The sequence below is a fragment of the Balaenoptera ricei genome, chromosome 15, assembly GCF_028023285.1.
Source record: "Balaenoptera ricei isolate mBalRic1 chromosome 15, mBalRic1.hap2, whole genome shotgun sequence".
NCBI classification, from domain to species: Eukaryota; Metazoa; Chordata; class Mammalia; order Artiodactyla; family Balaenopteridae; genus Balaenoptera; species Balaenoptera ricei.
In genome coordinates this window covers 36835255-36857243 of record NC_082653.1, presented here as the reverse complement: position 1 = coordinate 36857243, position 21989 = coordinate 36835255, and the positions used below count along the sequence as shown (strand labels likewise).

Here is a 21989-nt window from a genome sequence, read left to right as displayed (position 1 = left end):
ACTAAAATGAATAACCTTTATTAGAAAAGGAAATCTTCCAAAGAAAGCATTAGAAAACACACATTTATCCATAACTGTCCTATTGCTTGGAATGCATATTAGGTTTTCTGTATGTTTTCCTTCATTTATGGAGATTTTTTCCAAATATGTGAATTAATATTCTCCACTACTCTCTCCTTTTCTGCTTAAAGCCTCAAAGCTGGTTTATTTTTCTTGCCTGAAATTCCTAACTCCTCATTATTATATCCCATCCAACCATTATATTTCCATTTGATTAGATCCAATAAATAAAGCTTCTGGGGCCAGGGGATTGCCACAGGTTGGGATTAATGATATGTCATGAGTCCCTCAACCCTTGTTGTTTCTGAAACTAGTATCTGGCATCATCTCTGCCTGGCTGTGAACACCCTCTGGAGTACATTACAAGCCTATGATTGAACTTTGGAGCTGAAGCTCCATCTCAGATTAATTCATAATACTGCCCCGAGTCAGAGCTCTGCAACTTCTCACTTGACTGCATTCATTTTGGGCAGCTGGCTTCATTCACTTGAGCTTTGTCTCAGATTACCCAAGGCATCCATGGATGGAAGAGACCAGAAAATTGAAAATAACAATCCGTCTATTAACACAAGCTTCTGAGAAATTTCTCGTCTTGTGGAGTGTGATGATTAATTGCCTATATTTATATTTATCGTTATTTATTGTCTTCTCTTCAATCTTCAGGGTAAGAAGGTTCCAGATTGTGAAACTTTTGTTAATTCAGTGGCTTTCTTCAATAAACACTGTCTCCTTCAATAAATGGATATGGGGAACCATTTCTCCTTGCTTTCAATGCTGTGAAACCAACAGCTACACTTGAGGGAACTAACCAAAATACAGAGGATGTGTTGTTCATCTTGACCGTCTCTAGGGCCATCAGTTTGATCTGATCTCTCTCTTCTACATTATCTCTCTGCTGCCCCAGTAAGACCATGAAGGTCTTTTTTTTTTTTTTTTAATTGAAGTATAGTTGATTTACCGTGTTGTGTTAATTTCTGCTGCACAGCAAAGTGATTCAGTTTATATATATATATATATATATATATATATATATATATATATATATACACACACACACACACACACACACACACACACATTCTTTTTTATATTCTTTTCCATTATGGTTTATCACCATGAACCTCTTTTGAACATAGATCCAATTGCCATGGGATGGCTTAGGCAAGTGAGAAAAGAACTTTAAGCATATGCCTTACTGATTACAGGAGACTCATCCCTAGGGTGTATGCATATTCTCAAATATTCTCTGTGGGAGGCAAAATACTGGTTGCTTTGGATACAAAAATGACACAAGACATCTTCCTTACCTTACCATTTAGGTAAAGAGGCAAGTACAAACAAAGGAGAAAGCTCTTATGTGCCAGGGAGTTTACACCCTCACTGCACTATTACACTTCTGGCTGTCATTTCTTTCTCTTTTTCCTTGTCAAAAGAATAATCTATTTAGGTTCTGATATGCTTCAGGGTCCCCTCTCCAGCCCTGGGATAAATCTTAATTCTTCTCAGCCAGTCACAGTGGTTCTGTGGTCCACGTTAGTGCTTATTGTAGGGCATTGCTGTATGGTGTAACTCTGGGCTACATCTAATAGGGTGTAAAGGAAAGTCTGCTGGGTGGGTTGGGGAAAACCTCACTCATACAAAGGGCCACAAGATGCGGATGTTCCCTGGGCCACATGTGGAGCTTATTTCTTATGGAGGCAATGCTCAGGGTGCACAGTCATCTTGAAACAATAAGAGGATGGGACTTCCCTGGTGGTCCAGTGGGTAAAACTCCATGCTCCCAGGCAGGGGGCCTGGGTTTGATCCTTGGTCGGGGAACTAGATCCCGCATGCATGCCGCAACTAAGAAGTCCACATGCTGCAACTAAAAGATTCCACGTGCCACAAGTAAAGATTGCACATGCTGCAAAGAAAATCCCGCATACTGCAACTAAGACCCAGCACAGCTAAAATAAATAAATAAATATTAAAAAAAAAAAAAGAAGGAAAAGAAACCATAAGAGGAGCAAAAAGATAGAAAGCATCTGGGTCTCTGATGGCATCAATTAATTCCTGATTTAATCAACCCTCAACCACTCTGTTTCTGGACTTCTTGCTGTGTGAGGTAGTAAATTTCTTAATGTTTAAGCCATTAAGTAATAGTATCCTCTTATGCATAGCCCAAAATACCCTGGCTGTTTCAATTTACTTTCATTTTCACATGAAGAAATTAAGGCTTAGAAGACTTAATTTACTGAAAGGCAAATTGAAACTTGGTCTGTTTATTTGCTAAGCTCAACTTCTTTCCATTCTACCACCCAACTTTCATAGGTCTGTGTGTGCTTTAAGCCAAAAATAAATTATAAAAAGTTGCATATGCTAAGGACTAAATGAGTAGGAGAGATGTAAAGGGAGGGAGTGACACTAAGCTTGAGTTGGTAGTGGATTGGCAAGGGAAAAACTATACCTTAAAGGATAAAACTATACCATTTTTTGAACTTTTCTGCAGCCAAGAACATACACCTTAGGAGAGGAATTGAATAATCAGATAGTTTAATTCATCAGAGGGATAACTAAAACCTCCAGTCTAATGTTTTACTTCCCAAGCTGAATAAAAATGTTAATTATTCAGAGATATGTCACTTTGCTTTTCCTGAGTATATGGAGCCATTATCTCCCAAATGGTTTAGAGTATGGAAAGATTTATGAAGAGCTGAAAAAGTGTAATTGAAATGAATGCACACTGTTCAGTCCTGAGAGAATCTTGTTTTGAGTCATAAGGGTAGATTCCTCAAGGAAAAACAATAACTTAAACCATAATCACTACCTGGTGTACTGCCAAGTCTATCCAAAACCCTAGAAAATGACCATCGTAATTAAACATCAACTCTTTCTGTGCATGTATTTCTCTCAGTGATTGGATTTTATTTTTCCTTCTGGGTGTCTTGATAGTTAACAAAGAGGCAATAATGAGCAGAGAAATAGACATAACAATAATAATGCATTGTTAAATTGATTGGTTTTCATACTGTATATTTAATCTTTATGGTCCCTTTGAATGCTCAAAAGAAAACATTCCAAATATTGAAGTTCCCCTTATTTGAATTTAGACTGGCATTTCTCAGGAATACTTGTTCTTAAAATGTTCCAAGGAAGTACCTAGCATGGTCATGGCTGGGGGAGGAGGGTTGATCATAACCTTAGTGTGAGTGAATCTGTAAGCTTTTTTTTCCTATATTCGAAACATACTGCAGTAGATGCCAACCTTTGTTTGAATCTAGCATTTTAAAAACTCATTTGAATAGGAAAACTTTTCTTTTTCCACCACATACCCCTTCCATGAAATAATGTTTCTGTAGAAAATATTTCTACTTGTTCTGGAACTGCTTGTAACATATAAAATCTAACTCATTTTCTAGGTATTGATTTTAACATTTAACTGGATTTTATCAGGTTATACCTTGGTTATAATTTTATTTTATAACATTCTTAATAGGCTTTGGGAAGTTTGAATTTCTATATTATAAATGTTTACCCAAAGGTCTCTGAGAGATAAGAGTTCTGACTCTCTATAATTAAAACAAGGACACTAATAATATCATATGAAGTAAAACCAAATTTTACCTGTTAGAAGAGGATTTTAGGCAAAACCTCAAGAACCTATATTAGAATTTATATGTAATTTTTAAAATTAATTATATGGAATTCTTGTTAGTTCCCCTGCAGAAAAATAAGAGATTTTGACTGGTATTGGGACAAGGTAATATTGTAAGAATGGAGATTTACATAATGCAAACCCTGGTATGAAAATACATGGCTCAGAAACGTGAGGAAGATAAGTTTAAAAAAAAACCTTAAAGATCAGAACATGGTCTAACATAGGTAACATAGCATTAAAAATTAAATATTTAAAAAGATGTGAATTCTAATACTACTAGAAATTTAAAAATTGGGGAGAGAGTTGGTTTACTTGGTCAGAAATCATGTATATCAGATGGTGGTAATATGAAATCATTGTACAGAAATTTGGAGACAGCTGTTTTTCTTTCTTCAGCAAAAAGTAGAGTGGACCCTTCTCTTTTATAGTAGCTGAAAGCTCTACTTTCTGAAAACTATTGGCCATTAATATGGTAACACCCCAAACCCAACTGACACAATGGAGCCAAGTTCTCTACCATATTTGTGCTGACCAAGTTAATCAGAGGGAGGGCAAATGAGTGACCCTGGAAGAAATTAATTGGACTAAAAATCCTTAGTAAAATGCAGTTAAAAAACAAAAAGAACTGCTGAGAAAAATTGAACAGTATTTTGTAGTTCTATTGTTTGTGTTGATATTGAACAATTTTCTTGGAGCTATTATTGTGTTGTCAGTAAAGCAAATGAGTAATTATGTATAATTTGCTAGGTATCAAGATTGATATAAGAAGCACAGCTATAGAATCAAGAATTTAAATTGGAAGATAGGAGTAGAAATCTTTATGTGAATTCTTGTGCCTTAACAAGAAGAAAAATGTATCTTTTCTTGCTTTGTTCACTGAAATGGTCCAGAAACAACATTCCATAGCACAGGGTTCAAATTGCTGTTACCCATATGCATATTTTTCACACTAAAAGGAACAAGGGATCATTGGGGGAAAAGTCTGATTCCATGCGTGGTGCAGAAAGATGAGCCTGGAAGATCCTTATGTGCCAGAAAACAAGGACATTTTTCAAAGATCAATGGGTCATGTCAAGAGGAGAGAGAAGCCAGCCTAAAAAATGTTTCCACTAACCAAAGCTGAGACGATTTGAACATCAAAAGGAGAATAGTGGCTGTGGTTGAGTGAAGCTATGTAAACTCTGAAAACTTTGTCCATAATGATATGCAAAAAGGGAAAAATTAATATACTCTGGAAGAAGGTAAAAAGAATAGAACGTATATATACCCAATCAGTCTTGTCATTCAGTCATTTTGGTATCATTGCCTGATTTGTTATATGGCAAATAATACAGATACTAACGGATGTAAATATATTCATTTTTGGACTTAAAAAAGACTATTGGTAAAATTATTGCATAGTGTGACTTCCAGATAGATAAAACAATATGCAATGTCCAAAATTTAACCGAACATATGTTTAAGTATTTCTAAGCATTTTGGGGTCCCAAGTACAAGATAAATGCAAGATTCAATCATGTGTCAAAGTCTTTAAAGTTGTATTTCTTAGGATCCTATCAAGTCAAAGATCTAGACTTTTACTTGAGGTTCTATAGACCTCCTCAAACTTGGATGAGAAAAACGATTACATCTTTAACTCAAATCACTATGTGCAATTTAACATTCTCTTCAATTATGAATGTAGGCCACAAATCACTGTAGTACTAGCAGGACAGTGACTTTGTCACCAGTAGAAATCACAGGTATTTTCATATCATATTCCAATTGTTGCAAATATCACACGTATTATTTATACAATTTTTAAAAATTCTGTTAATAAAATATATACAATTTTATCCAAATTTGTTTTTCAATATTTGATCAAAATATTTCAATGGAAGTTTTTCCTCTTTAATTCTATGTACATTATTTTATGCGTTTAACATTCTTAGAAGGGTCCATAGGCTTCACCAGACTGCCAGATACATCAATGATACCGAATAAGATTAAGGACCTCTGGGAAGGAAAAAATCCTTTACAAATGCTTAGCAATTTGAGTGGGAGCTGCAAAATTTTTGTAATAAGTCTAAGAAACTGAATCCAAGAAAGTGGGTTAAGTGGACACTCTCTTCTTGAAGCTATGAAACCTGTAATAATTTTAAAACAGGGCTAAGGGGCTTCCCTGGTGGCGCATTGGTTAAGAATCTGCCTGCCGATGCAAGGGACACGGGTTTGAGCCCTGGTCTCGGAAGATCCCACATGCCACGGAGCAACTAAGCCTGTGCACCACAACTACTGAGCCTGTGCTCTAGAGCCTGCAAGCCACAACTACTGAGCCCACGCACCACAACTACTGAAGCCTGCATTCCTAGAGCCTGTGCTCCGCAACAAGAGAAGCCACGACAGTGAGGAGCCCGCGCACCGCAACGAAGAGTAGCCTCCACTCGCCGCAACTAGAGAAAGCCCGTGCGCAGCAACAAAGACCCAATGCAGCCAAAAATAAAGACAAACAAATAAATAAATAAATTTATAAAAAATAATAAAACAGGGCTAAGAATATTCTGACATTCCTCCCATTGAGAGCTGTGGTCTATGTCCCCTACCTTGAAGCTGGGTAGCTTTGTGACATTTTTGACAAATAAAGAAAGAAGTGACAGTATGGAACTTCAGAGGCTAAGTGCAAAAGGGCAATTAAGCTTCCTCCATGTTTTTTGGGGACACTTGTTTTTGCAGCTATAAGCTGCCATGTAAGAAGTCTACCTACCCTGGGGCTGCCATGCTGTGAGGAAGCCCAAGCCACATGGGGAGGCCAATTTTAGGCAATTAGGTCAGCAGTCTTAACTGAGCCCAGCTGTTGGGTCACTAGCCCAGGTCCAGACATGTTGGTGGTGAAACCTCCAGATGATTCCAACAACCAAGCCTTTTGTGTCACCCCAGGCATTCACTTCCCATCTGTAGCCCAAGACACCAGGGAACAGAAACAAGCCATCTGCTCTGTGTCCTGTCTGAATTCCTGACATATAGAATATGGTCAAAATAAAATGGTGGCTGTTTTATGTCCTTGTGTTTTGGTGTGATCGGTTATGCAGCAAGAGGTGATAAGAATAGGGTTTAGGATGAGCCAAACACGAATCTAATTAGTTTTATAGCATGAATCTCTCTTAGTAGGTATGTAGTTGAAACAAAACAGGCCGCAAGTAACATGAGAACAGTCTGATTTTCATGAAGAACACGCAAGTTGCAGTTCAACTGCCTGTAGAACTCAGAGTGTATGATTCTGACAAGATGTCTCAGATGATATGGAATCATCCTGAAATAGCTCATTCTAGCTGTCCAGGGGCCACATTGCTATCTCTGTCCAAGAGTCATTTATATTCTAAGCTATTTTTCACCAAGTGTGGGATACCAGGCTAACGCTGGATTCGACGCTAGCGCAACATACATTTGTGCCTAGAGGAATGGATCCCCTTAAGGAATTCAGAAGGCAGAACTGCTTATTTGCCAGATGGCTGAACCCTGTGAAATTCTCTTGAACACTCTCATGAATACCTAGTGCCTGGACCTCCCTGCCATTATGTGCATGGCATCGCTGGTCTATCCTGCCACACAAACCACACACCCCTAGGCAATGAGCCACAAGCACATCAAAACCTCCCCCAAGGCACGGCAAGTACCTATAACTTACAGATACCAAATGAGACCCCAGACTTTGGTTGCACTGTGGGTCTTGAGGTCTGGCAATCTTATATTCATTTGGGTGATGGACTGTATGAAGCAAGAAAGTGATAAGGGGACTTCCCTGGTGGCGCAGTGGTTAAGAATCCGCCTGCCAAAGCAGGAGACACAGGTTCGAGCCCTGGTCGGGGAAGATCCCACATGCCGCGGAGCAACTAAGCCCGTGTGCCACAGCTACTGAGCCTGCGCGCTAGAGCCCGCGAGCCACAACTACTGAAGCCCGCATGCCTAGAGCCTGTGCTCCACAACAAGAGAAGCCACTGCAATGAGAAGCCAGCGCACCACAACAAAGAGTAGCCCCCGCTCAACACAACTAGAGAAAGCCCGCGCACAGCAACGAAGACACAATGCAGCCAAAAAATAAATAAATAAATTTATATATATATAAAAAAAAGAAAGTGATAAGGTTTTGAAAAGTCCTTTTTTTTTAACCAGTAGGTTTTTTTTTTTTTTTTTTTTTTTTTTTTACGAAGTCTTTCTAAGGCTGGTAATCAGAGAGTATTCTGCAAGAAATGTATTTTGATTATAAAAACATTTTTAGTTTATTGAAATTGGTATTTATTAAAATTTTTATTCTAAACTATGTTGAGATAATATATATTATATATATGTTTTAATATTTTTTCTATTTAACAATCTACTAAAAACCATGGCAATGCTCAATTTAGGGTCAAGTTAGGAAACACACTCCTTTATTATAATATTTACAACAAAGTATATATAAGTTGTCACTCACAAAGAAATTTGTTTATGTCTAAAGCCCTGTCCACCTGAGCAAAATTATTAATTTGCCTTGAGTGGAAGTTATTTAGGGCAGAACTTTCCTGTAGATGAAAACAGTCCAGAGAACTAGGTGGCTTTATAAGTGGCTTGAAGTCTATTGCAGAAAGAATTCAGTTATGCAAAAATTCCATTGGTCTGAAGATACCAGACATGAATACATTTTAGATGACTTGAAAATTTAGGAAGAGCTGTGAAGAAATTATATTGTTGCTTGTGGGCGGAGCCTCTGGTCATGGAACCCCAGTTCTCAGAGGCTTTTCACAGGAAGTGAAAGGAAATATGCCTCCACTTCTGAACAACAGTAAACAGAGGTTGGTGACATTTGGTGAGATTGGCTAAAATAATTGTCAAAGAACTATGAACTCATACCTGTGAGGTAGGTGTTGTGTGAGGAATTAATGAAATAGTGAGAAAGTGGCTGAGACATATCTTCATTCAAATCCAGTTTCTCAGGTGGAACGACTCCATTTTCTTCTCCACTCAGATAGCGCATAAATCCATCCACTGATATCTGTCCTGGAGGAAATGAAGAGTTAAGAAGAATGTGAATGTATTATTTTCATGGGTTTCTGGCATCATGTTGCTTTAACTTTTTTTTTTTTTCCCAGAAAACTCTGGTAGCATCCAAGATGGAAGACAGTAGCCCCAATTGCAATTTAATATGGATAAACAGTAGTCTAGGATCATGCTATTTCACTACATTCATCTCCAAATGCCAGAAATAATAGAGGAAAATGTAGTTACATGAGTATCACAGACTTTCAGAGGAGTTAAATACCTGAACACTGATTTCCTGTTTTTAAATATAAGAATGCTTATCAACTTTGTGTATGGACACCAAAATGTTATTAGTGCTTATCTCTAGGTGTTAGAATTAGGAGTGCACTTCCCAATGTTCTATCATGAAAATATGTTACTTTTATAATCAAAAGAGTTATTCACAAGTGGTTTTATTATTTAAAATAAAGTGAAAATGTTTTCAAATAATGATCTTTTTTCTCTGAAACAGAAAATAAAGATGACCATACTGAGGAATAAAAATTTGAATGCTCATAAAAAAGAAGGTCTTTAAATTTCTTATTTAGAATGACTTTACTTCAAATGAAAGAAATATGACTCACACTTTATTTAGTTTATTGAGATTGTATTTAGAATTTTTCTTTTGCTGTAACCTGTCTGAGGTGACTAATACTAAATACTGAGATAATTCTTGATTAAAGTGAATTTTATATAATACATAGAAAGGGCCATCTTCATGATTTTGGTTCATCATCACAGTTTGTTTCTTCAACCTTAACAATCAAAGCCACAAACAAACAAACAAAACAAACACAATCACCAGTGCATTTGTGAGCAGTAAAGATCTTGCTAGTAAATGTTAGAGGGCAGTAATTTTTTTTCCTCATTGAAAAAGTTTTGTATTAATATAAAAGTGGTATATGCTTATGGAAGAAAAATTAGGAAATGCGACGAGCAGAGAGGAAAAGTAAAACTTTTCTGAACATGCCTAACTCTTCCTTCAGAGACAATTACTATTAAAATCTTGTTGTATATGCTTCCAGAAAAAGAAAAGTGTGTATGCGTGTGTGTGTGTAATTCTTTTATGAAGCTGCAATCCTATATATCTGTATATGATTTAGAAACTTTTGTTTATATTAACTGAACAGTATATTATGAACATGGTCATATAATTATATAATATTTATGTTTTATATATTATAAAATATATAGACATCACATGACTAAGTAATATTCCATTATCTTTGGAGTTGCCTCCCATTTTTCACTAGGATAAATGACATTGTATGGAATACTCTGGTAGTTGAATCTCTGTACAAACTTTTAATTATTTCCTGAGAATGAATTTCCAGAAATAGAATTGCTGGTTCAAATACTATGCATATTTTTAAAGCTTTTACTACACATAACCAATTTGCTTTCTGTTAAAGTTCTAGCAATTTACTCTTTCACCAGTGGTTTGCCTTCTCTTCACCCCTACGCCAAACTCATAGGTAAAAACATGATATCTAATAATTCTAATTTTTATTGATTTGAGCATTGTTTATTCTTGAATGGTAAGAGATGTGTCATCTGCAAATGGAAAAGTTAGCACTGACTGTTTCCCCAGAGTGTAAATCTTTTTACATTCAATAAGTTTCTCAAAATAACTGATGAGTATGTCCCATAATTCTGGAAACATTATAGCTAAACCACCTTTAATATTTTCCAGGAATAAATAAATAAAAAGAAGTTTGGTTATTGGCTTTTGACAAGTGGAGCTGTATCTTACAAAAAGAAAAATCTTATAGATGCCATAATTTATACCTCCAAATAACCATCACCTACCAAGGTGATCATTCCAATCACGGTGTCATTGATGAGAACACTTTGGTTATTGCCTTTGAAGCCTTCCTTTGAAATTCATTTATGGTGGAATGCATGTACCCTTTCAGACCAGTTTCAATTTTTGGAAACAAACCAAAGTCAGTGCCTCTTAGGGCCAAAGTTATCTCAATAGATAGCTTTCAACAATATTTTGGAGCATGAAACATTTAGAGATAAAGTATTTTTTTAAAAAATCTAATTTCTTCACACTCTTCCTTTTTGTTCCTTTCATTAGTAGGAACGAAAATCATAGAGCAGGTATACAAAAGATGAAGATCTGGGATGTTTAAATTAAGCTTTAGAAGCCAGGGTGGCCAGTCCTCTCGAGCATCAGTGTTACTGGGGTCCCGGGTCCTGGGTATTTCCATGCTTTGGCACTCGAGAGCTGGCACTTTTTAAAATAGAAAAATGGATGTTACTTTATTTACTTTTTTGTTAAGTGACCTTCAGTCTTCTGTTTGAAGTTTGGGGTGATCCTTCGTCTGCATTGTGGACAATAATCATTTTACTCTGATTTATTGCCATCTTGTCACCTTCTTCTCAAACGAGTGTCTATTCCTCCCTTCCTCTTTCCCTTCCTTCTCCCATCTCTTTACCTTCCACTCACTTAACAAACATTTATTGAACGCCTGCAATGTGATGAATACGCAGAAAAATAAAGCAGAGCAAAGCACAGAGTATTCCTTCAAATAGCTCATAATCTAATAGAAAATAAGACCATTCACCCCTTGAACAGCAGGCATGCGCTCCTCCAGAGCAGGATGTGTGTTTCTATCTTTGTCATCCTTGGAATCTACCACGATTCTCTGTGCACTGTACCTGTAAAATCAGCACTTACTTTTGACAATTAGTGATTCAAAACAGAAAATAAATAGTTTTGAAACTGGGAGATCACCAAAGATGGCATAATTTTGATTCTTTTTTCTGATTAGGTCAAATCATATGAAATTATTAATATTTGGTGTTTTTAACCTATGCAAATGACAGTTTCATACATCTCAATTTCTAACCACAGCTGTTCCTCAAAGGACAGACAATAAATGCAAGTGGCTTTAGGGGCCAACAAAAGAAAGTAATGTGACTCCTGGAATAAAGTGTACTCCAAGGAAAACTCACAAGTATACGCTCCTTCTAAAGGCATGCAAATGACAGCAATACAATATGGTGTGACCAAGACATACCATCTTTATGGTGCTGGTGGAGGCTGTGTTTGTGTGTGGTATCTTGGGAATAAATATCCCTTGGTGTGATCAGCAACTTTTAAAAGCAGTCAAAATGAAACATATGCCAATATGGCATGGATGACAAATTAATTTTAACTTTAGCATGGATTTCCATTATATTGCCTCCAGTGCCTTCTGGGCACTTGTGTTGAGAAAGATTCTGAACCATGCTTGTGATTAATTTTGATGTCGGTCATGGATGCATGACAGAAAAGTGGGGGTATGCAAGCTATATATTTGTTTTTCTCAAACGAGGATATTATAATTAAGTTATGCTCTGCAACATGCCAAAGAACATGTGTAAAAGTTTTATTTAATTCATTAATGAGAAAATCAGGACGATGACAAACCCATTTCAAAGAAGGCTATGGGATATTGATACATACATATATGTGTGTCAGCAACCTCCCCCCCAAAAAATACCCCAAACCTATTAAAATATTGCTAAATTGAATATAAACCTGCTTGAAGTCCTATAGGTCAATTAACATAATCTTTGGGTTACCTTCTCTACCTTTACTGTTTCCTAGGAGTCGAAGATTTTAACAGTTTTTAGCATAGATTAAAATTAGTAAAAACAAGAGTTAGGTGAATCAGTGTTTTTAAGCATTATTCACAATTAATTATATCAAATAATTTAAAAATCACCAGCTGAGGAATTTACCTAACTTTGAATAGAAACAATATATGAGTTTGAAGGACAGTTCAGAATATGATTGTAGACTGCAAGTAGGCAGAGCAACTTTTCAACCCCAAAGCTTGCCTTGTTAACTAAAGGAGCAAATGTGCAAGACTTTTGATACATCAAATGACTAGGCAGATATACGTCAAAGTCAAGAAAAGCCAATGAAAAAGTAAAGATCAGGAGTTGGAGGTTTATAAGTTGCAAGGCATCAGATGAGGGGTCAAGAGTTCATTTGCAAAAATGTAGATGTTTTTGGCACAATGAATTAGCCTAAAAACATAGTTCTGACCAGTAAAGCCTTTTGGACGAAAACAGACCGTTAGAGGATTTTCCTTTGTTGCATATAACCTACAGCTGGAATACTGTTGTTGCTGTTGACTTAAATGCATCAGTACTTTTCCACCAACCAGTCACTGTTTTTGTGAAACTGCTTACGATTTTTTTCAGGTCCGCTGAGGCACATAGAAAAATGAAAAGCCTTGAGAACTAAGATGGGAAAAACACTGTTTTTCTAAACAAATCAGTCAAATTAGTAACAGTACAAGAAATGTGGCTTCCATTCCTGCCAGCAGTAATTGATCAACGACAAACTCTTCAACCATAGGATGAGAAAACTAGATGGGCTCTTATGTCTCTTTCAGCTCTAAAGTTCTATGAATTCAAGTGGTTTAATACACTCTGTATGATTACCAGCTAAATTAAAACAAAATGTCCCATATTAGAATGAGATTATGAGACATCAAACCACAATTAAAAGCAATGTGATGATTTTCTGGAATAAAAACAACAGGAAGAAAAGTTAAGTTCAGAAGGATAATGCCAGATGACAAAGGCTAAAAATAAAGTCCCTTCTATACTTTCTTAATAAAAGATTGATATGCTTCCAAGTGGACATGCCACTCATATAATGACACCTAAAGATCTTTATAAGCATTTATATTGTTTGAACCACTTAGAGCCAAAGTAGGAAAAATATAAGTCTCAAGGAATGGAGAAAACACTGCTCTATGAAGCTTTTTCATTCAAAAGAAGTTCTGGTGTATATTGAAAAAGGAAGGCTGGTGATCAATTGTGAAAAGATCTGACTTCAATGGGGAGGAACCATCTTCAAAGGGATATGAGAGGAAAGTGGCATGACAAAATGATGGTCTCCAATGGCCATTTATATGGCTTGTCATTCTTCAGCAATATCTTTACTGCAAAGAAACGCTCAAATGTCAGGTGGCTGTACACATATACCATGGCCAGGAACTGTACCTCTGCCTCCTTCTGCCTCTCTCCTTCCCGTGGGGTAGATGATGACTGAGGCTCCAATGGTGTCCTCTTGAAAATGTCAGGAAGACAGAAATTTGAAATTTTGTTGTGACAAAATGAGACCTTCCAGGGATGCTTTTAAGTCTTGCGGTATATCCAGGGACATTCAGCTGGATGCATTTCATGCTTACAAGTGCATGCCAAGACCTTTGAATATATACTGGGGAACAAGCTACTTCCTTACCTTCTTTAAACCTGGGACCATCGCATGGTCCTTGGGAACAATTAATTTATTTATTTTTATATTTTTGGCTGTGTCGGGTCTTACTTGCAGCACGTGGGATCTTCGTTGAGGCATGCGGGATATTTTGTTATGGTGCACGGGCTCTTCGCTGTCGTGCGGGGGCTCCTCTCTAGTTGAGGCACGTGAGCTCAGTAGTTGTGGCGCGTGGACTTAGTTGCCCCGTGGCATGTGGGATCTTAGTTCCCCAATCAGGGATCAAACCCACGTCCCCTGCATTGGAAGGTAGATCTTTACCACTGGACCACAAGGGAAGTCCCAGGTCTTGGGAAAAATTAAGAAGAGGAGGATCTGTGTCCAGAAAAGGGAGCTCTGGAGAACAGAATGGAACAGTCTAAAGAGCTTTGTGGACTGGTTCTCCTATTTTCTTAGGTCCTGACCCCTTTTATCAATTGACTTCTTGAAACCTACTTCCAACAGAACTTTCCAGCTTGACCTCCTGTTCCAGGCATCTAAGAAAAGATGTTTCAGCTTAAGTCTCTCCAGGAAGAAGACACAGTTATCTAAACCTCTTTGCAATATGTTCAGGCACAAGTGTTCTCCCAGTTTCATTTTCCTGATGAAGCCTTTCCTAGAGTCTTATGACCTACTCCAATTTAGATTAATCAATTAACATTTTTTTTTACTTCTATTCTTTGTTGAATATCTTTTATTTTTTGTAAACCACGTCTTCCTCCTTCATAGTTAGCTTTTCATTTTAGTGGGAGTACATTTGTCAGTAGCTTCCTGAGAAAGGGTTCCTGAGTGTTAAATTTTTTGAGGCTTGTATGTCTAAAAATGGCTTTATGACATTTGTATACTTTATCGCTAGTTTATGTGGGTATAATATTGTACGTTAAGAAAATTTTCTTTTAGATTTTTGTGAGAAAATTTGCTTCATTGTCTTTTAGCTTCTAGTGGGCTGTTAAGAGATTTGAAGAATTACTATTTCATCATCCTAAAAGCATATGTGGCCTGTTTTGTTTTTTTGTTTTTTTTTGTCTCTTTGGAAATTTCTAGCACCTTATTCAGTTCCAGTTTCTGGAAACTTCACAGTGATGTGCATTGGTATAGGTTTATTTTTATCCCCTGTGCTGGACACTCTTGTAGCCCTTGTAGTCTGAAAGCTATTATTCTTCTATTTGGAACATTTTCATAAATTATCTCTATACTAATTTCTGTTCTCTGTCTTCTGGAATATTATTTGATCAAATTTTACATTTTCATACATTCTCCCTCCAACTTTTCATTTTATTTGTTTGCTCTAATCTCTGGGAGCTTTCTACACCTGATTTCCAACTTTTCTTTGAGTGTTTTGTTTCTGCTACCCTCTATTTAATGTCTAAGAGCCAGTTTGTGTTCTCTGACATTTCCTTAAAAAATAGCATTGTTCTTTTTTCAGTGGTTCAACATGTTCTATTATCTTTCTAAGGATATTAATGATATATGTATATTTAAAGTTTTCTTCTAACTACATAGTCATTGTTTTCCCTAAGGTTACTTTTATTCTTGCTTACTTCTACTTTTTAAGTAAGTTTTCCTCATATGTCTAGTGATTTTTAATTGTCTGTTCATATTTCAAATGAGTGGACTAAAAAGCTGATTGGACTTTTCAAAGCATCTGTATATCTGATATGAACCTGCAAAGTATAAGAGTTAATAAGGCATCATTGTAGAGGGATCAGTCTTTGTCTCTTTGGAGTAACCCCTAATGTCAATACCTTTAGTTCTTCCTTCTTGAGCCGATCAAGTCCTGAGAGAAGATCTGTTTAATCACTTGCCAGGAAAATAAAGGCCTGGATGCCAGCCTTCCAGAGCCAAATGGGGTAAGGGGCAGAATGTTTATGATCACTTTATCTCTTTGCTTTCAAATGGTAGCCCTGCCTTCACCTGGGATTGTGTTATCCTCAGACCCTCTGCTTTCTTGTCTCCAGAAGGTAAACCTTTAGTTTTCTCCCAGGTGGGAGTTCTGACTATTCCTTAAACGGCTGTCAACAAACCCTCCTTATTTTAGGCTGTAACTCTAAACCTATGATCAGTTTTCTGAGATGCGTTATAGCTGTAAACCTATAGGTAGTTGCCAAAGTTGTGTAATTATTGTCTCTTACCCTATTATCTCCACCCTTGCCAGATTATGCCTTAAAAAAGTACAATGCAATTTTAGTGTGATTTCAAGAGAGAGTTTAATTAGTTGAATATGTCTAGACTATTCATTCTTTTTATCCTGATGATCCATGATTTCTCTACTATACCAGACTGCAGAATTTTGTTGATTAAGTTGAAAAAAATCAGATTTCACATGCTTTATCCTTTTGATCCTACTATTTTTAGGTAAAATGAATCAGATGGGAGAAACTGAAGGTCTTCTGCTATAGACCTGCTTTGCCTGGTCAGGGACTTATCGTGGATCTCCTTGGTTGTCTTTCATTCATATCTTTTTGGTGAGAAGTATGCAGTGACTAATATCTCACCATAGATGGCACTGTATGGATAATTTGTCAGTCAAGTTTTCCTTGCTGTGTCTTTTCCCAGGTAGAATGTAGTCAGAGTCACAGAGGCAGCCTGAGCTCCCAGGTATTTATCAGGTGGGAGTATTTAACAGACAAGATATTTCCTCCCTTATACTTTCCAAGACCCTCTCACTCTTCTCCAATACAGGCAGCAACACAGCATTCTAATTTTGTCTCAGGGAATGGAGGGATGGAAGAGAAGGGAGAACTTAAGAGTACCATTTCGGCTTGGTTCTGAGGGCACTCTTCTACCAAGGTTTCCTTGTCCCCAAGCCTAGGGGAAGTCCCAAGTCCTGAAGAGAGAAGCCTGTGGCTCCTTTCCAGGAGATGCTCTAGAAAGTTCCAAGCCCTGGTGTTCTCCAGTGGCTGGAAGAGCAGGAGAATTTTATCTTTACTCTCTTCCTCTGCCTAGCCCCTGGCAGAAGCACTAATCAGACAGCATTAAATGTCTAAAGCCATCAAAATAGAAATAGGGGACTAGGATAATTCACAACAGAGCAAATCAATCCTTCAGCAATGAAAGAGCTGATTGTCCTTCATGACACTGACATGACCAGTTACCTGCCCTGTCAATATTTTCTCCCTCTAACATCTTTGCTCAGCAATGCTAGAATTTCTTTTGAAATTCACAAGTAAGAAGTTTATTTGAAATAAATCCATAGCCCTCACCTTCTACCTAGAAGCTTATGAAAGTGACTTTCAATAAGGTTATGTAAAAAAGCTGATGCTCCTCATTGCACAGACTCTCACATGACACTTTACATGGGCTCTGTGACCAGGAAAGGGAAAAGGACGGCAGGGCATTGTCGCAAGCTAATCTCTAAATAGAATTCATGGCACATTACTAAGGTGACTAGAAAGTTTTGAAAGTCAGGCTCTTTCCTGTTCAGTGTGTGTTTTTTACTGGGATGGTTACCTTGGAAATGACCTCATCATGGCATCAAAGCACCAACATGGAACTGCTACCTAGTTCGTCCTAAAAGCAGATGTAAGGTAACAGGAGCGAAGTGCTAAAGTGAAAAATAATGCTGTGGAGAGTCAAAGAAAGAAAATGTGGCTGGCTGTGTCTACAAACATAGTACTTAAAAAAAAAAAAGAATGGATTCTGACTTGAAAGGAAGTATATTTACATATGTGCAAGCAGGATGGTAAAGGAAGAGAGAGCCAGCCTTTGAAGAGCTTCATGAATTTAGTCTATCTCCCATATATTATTTTATAAAACTTTATATACTATTTACTATATGCAAATATTAACTCGTTCCATCCTCATAATAACTCTATGAAGTGGATACTATTTTTATGCTTATTTTATGAATGAGAAACTCAGGTAGCTTGCCCAAGATCACATGGCTTACAAGTGGATAAAATGGGATTTGAACCCAAAGTCAGGCTTTGTGTTCCATGCCATTAACTACTATGCTATCCTGCTGTACAGCACATAATCTAGTACTAGGAGAAGGTAAATCATCATCATCATCATCATCACCATCATCATCATCCTAACAGGAAGAGCCAGCATTACCTGTGCATTGACCATGTGGCAGGCACAGAAATCCTATAAGAGAGGTACTTTTTACTTCCCATTTTCAGATGAGCAAACTGAGGCTTAGAGAGGTAAGCAACTTGTCTAAGGTCACAGGGGTACTCAGTGTGAGAGCTGGATCTGGAGGTGGTGCCAGGGCAACGGGAAGGCAGATGGTGGCGAGTGCGACTGATGGTGTGTATCCACATAACTTTCCCAGCACTGGCCTGGATGAGGAACAAGGATGATGAAAAGGAGAGGATCCTGCCTCTGTAGCCGTTGGCTTCAATTGAGGCAATGTGGATTAGTCCTAAAAATAGCCCTGAATGAGACCAAGGAAGAGCTTTTTCCCATGATTTACTTATCTCTTTAAAACATGTGACTTTAATCTTTTTGTTAAAAGAAGCTGGGCTCCTGCAGGACAAATGACCCATCTAGCAGAGGCGTGAGCATTAGCTCTTTGATTTGGATTTGTCTATCAAGATCTAAAATTATTTTCCAGACTCAATTTACATTCTAATCTCCACAAGTAATTCAAAGGCACCCTCTAACATTTTTATTCTCCAATCCATGAGTCTAACTTGTAGGAAGAAAAATAAAATACAACAAAAAAAAATGTGTCATGCCAATGTGAGGACAACAGAAATGCTAAACAGAAAATGTGACATTGTTTTGTGGGTTTTGCAAAAAATAAAAAAAATAAAAAATATGCAGGTTACCTTTTAAAAGGGATAGCCAAACTCATGCAAATAACATGTTTCAAAGCCTGGAAACACAGAGGAATCTTGACAAATTATGCCTTGGAAGACAGATGGCCTATAAATCCTTACAGAATCATCACACAGTTAGGATGGGCAAACTGAACAATGTGTCTGCCAGCTAGCATGGCCACCAGCCTCACTTTGTTGAGCCAAATGCCAATTAGGCAGGATCTGGCACCCACATGTTTGGATGTCACTGGGATTAGGTGTTTGAGAATCCATTCATCACCATTCAATCCTCAGTCCTAATGTAATGATACCAGGGCATGTTGGAAAGCTACTGGTCCAATGGCTTAGCACCTCCTAAAATCACTTGCAAGCACAGCTCTGAGAAGGTATGTCCTTGGCTCACATTTATTCCTGGTGCTTTGACCCTTATGTGAGCTCTGCTAGACCAGCTCAGAGAAAGCAAGTGCAGATGGCTCTAATATCCCATGGCTCACCAAAATCTATTTGCCTGCTTACAGAAATAATCTATAAAATGTTCCCTTTTCAATTCTCTTTGCTTGGGCACAGACTTTCCTATTACATTTGCCAATTAACTGTGTTTTTGTATAGTGTACAAAGTTTGCTGGTTTCTTTGCCTATTTTATCCATTTCTTTTCAATCCTGGAGTTAGTATATTCTATACATGTTCTCAGGCATTATTATTTTATCTTAGGCTGAAAAGTGTCATGCATTCTTATTCCATCTTGATTGCAAAACTGTTCAATTACCATAACTATGTACAAATACAAGTCCAAGATATCGTGTAATAATCTCCACTAAATGAATATGTGCTCTTCTCAAAAGCCTTTGCAGATCAACCCCACGACCCAGCTGTCATGGCTTTTTGTGCCCCTGTAGTTCTCCCTGTATTCAGCTGAACTTGTTAATGTGGTTTTGTGTGAAAGTTTTTAATAATAGCACCTAACTTTGATTTAGCACTTTCCCTTTTTCAAAGTATTCTCACATCTGCAATTTATTTACATCACACTGTTCTGTTTGGTAGGTAAGACAGCATTTTATTATTTAACAGGACAGATAAACTTTGACCCAGTGAGATTAAACAGTCCTTTTAAGTTGACATGGCTAGATAAAAACAGAATCCAGATTGGTACCCTACTCTCTTAAACATGGGCTTGGAGTCTTTTTCACTAGATTTATGTAACGGCTGATTGATGATTTAGGGCTAGAGGTTCTCAGAGGGTAGGGAACAAGTCTGTCGCATTTTATTAGTGCACCATCACATTGTTCCATGAGAGGAGACCCTTCACAATGGTTCTTGACCATAACACAAAGGAGAGCAAAATGTTCTAGATCCTTAACGAGAATGTCATGTTCCTTGAGTAAGATGGACATTAGTTTTGCCCAGGACTGAGAGATGATGCAACATTTAATGGTTGCCTACCGTTCTTCATTCTTACTTCCTAAATTGCCTTACTGGTGCTACCTGGGATCACCTTTCAAATAAACTCTTTATATTTGGATTCTTCTCCCAGGGTCACTGTTGGGGGAACCTAAACAAAGGCAAGTAGTGTAAGCAGATAGATTAAGGGGAGTCCCTGGAGGAGAAGGAGAACCAGGCATGGCTTTTTTTTTTTTTTTTAAACTTTGGGTTTATTTATTTATTTATTTATTTATTTATTTATTTATTTATTTATGGCTGTGTTGGGTCTTCGTTTCTGTGCGAGGCCTTTCTCTAGTTGCGGCAAGTGGGGGCCACTCTTCATCGTGGTGTGCGGGCCTCTCATTATCGCGGCCTCTCTTGTTGCGGAGCACAAGCTCCAGACGCTCAGGCTCAGTAACCGTGGCTCACGGGCCTAGTTGCTCCGCAGCATGTGGGATCTTCCCAGACCAGGGCTCGAACCCGTGTCCCCTGCATTGGCAGGCAGATTCCCAACCACTGCGCCACCAGGGAAGCCCCAGGCATGGCTTTCTTGACATAAGAGAACCCATTTTGGTCTAAGCCATTTAGAGATCTAAGCCTGGCCACAATGCTTACCCTTGAACAGGTCTCAGGAATCAAGGGTATTAAGGGAACAAAGGAATGCAGGAACAAAGAAATGGCAGTCAAAGGGTAGTGCAATGATAAAGCAGAGTCCTAGTTCCTCCTCAAGGGATATACATAATAATAATGTATCTTTGAGTTCTGCAGGAACTAAGGCCCCCTCCCAGGTGGAAGATGGAATGATGATGTTGACCCTCCTGACTTCAGTCAATTAAAGCTTGGACTCTCTCGACTTTTGCCTCAACTTTATGCTGAATTCTCATGTGCTCTAGCCCCTTCATGAATATGCAAGTACCCTTAGCTTAAAACTTCCCCAATTTTGCTGTTAGGGGAGACACTGCTTTGGAAAAGATCCCCGGTGTTCTCCTTATTTGCTGCAAGTAATAATCCTTCCTTCTCCCGATCTTTGGCTTGGCTGTGTCTATTGGCTCAATACCCACCAAGAGGCTAACCCAGTTTTTAGGTAACAGTAACAACATTAATAAGAAGCATTTTGGACTCCTTTTCTACACGTAAGGTAGGGTGTTAGGTGAGAAATTTAATTTTTTCAAACATCCTCAGTTAAGTCTTCCTCTTAAAATGGTGCCATCCCTACTATGCAGGTAATTCTGCTTTTGCAACTGGAGTCCTACAGACTGCAGTGGTTCAGACAGGGCTCCTAGAATCTCTATAATGAATGAATGAAATTATTGGTCATTCTCAGCTTCCTGACATTTCACCCATTGCCACGGTGCATTTTTCAGCTTTTCTGTGAAGTGTTAGGTTAGACAGTCTACCCCTCACCTCATCTGGCTTCCTTGTGGTCACCATATGTTTTCCATGGAGTTGATTCTCTCTGCATTCAATCAGCTTCCTTCCCGCTTATTTGGTGTAAAATCAACTATCAACAAAACTCAGCTCTGGGAAAAGCAGATGTTGGGGTCCAATGCCTGTGGCTTCCTGGCTTTTCTGCAGCACAGTGAAAGCTGCTAAGCCGTTCCTTCTAACTGAGCCATAGCCTGTCCCCTGACCCCTGCTGGCAAGGGAAAAGGTGTAACAGTCAGTGATTATTAATGCTTTGTTCTGATGGGAGGTTACCTCTAGGAGAAAATAGCCATTATTTGCTTTGTCCCAATAGTTCTCACCCACAACGGCAAGGCATCTTGGGAAGGTATAGTCTGATGAGGGAGAGAGGTTTTAAAAACA

General features: G+C 37.9%; 1 protein-coding gene across 5 annotated transcripts in view; it reads right to left on the bottom strand.

Annotated features, from left to right (window-relative positions):
* PLCB1 (phospholipase C beta 1) overlaps positions 1-21989 on the bottom strand; it is a 690926-nt gene that overhangs the window by 159357 nt on the left and 509580 nt on the right. For all 5 annotated transcript variants that reach the window (XM_059895827.1, XM_059895829.1, XM_059895828.1 and 2 more), the window contains one exon: positions 8564-8710. In XM_059895827.1, the coding sequence (XP_059751810.1) occupies positions 8564-8710 (147 nt within the window). The remainder of the gene's footprint in view (positions 1-8563; positions 8711-21989) is intronic.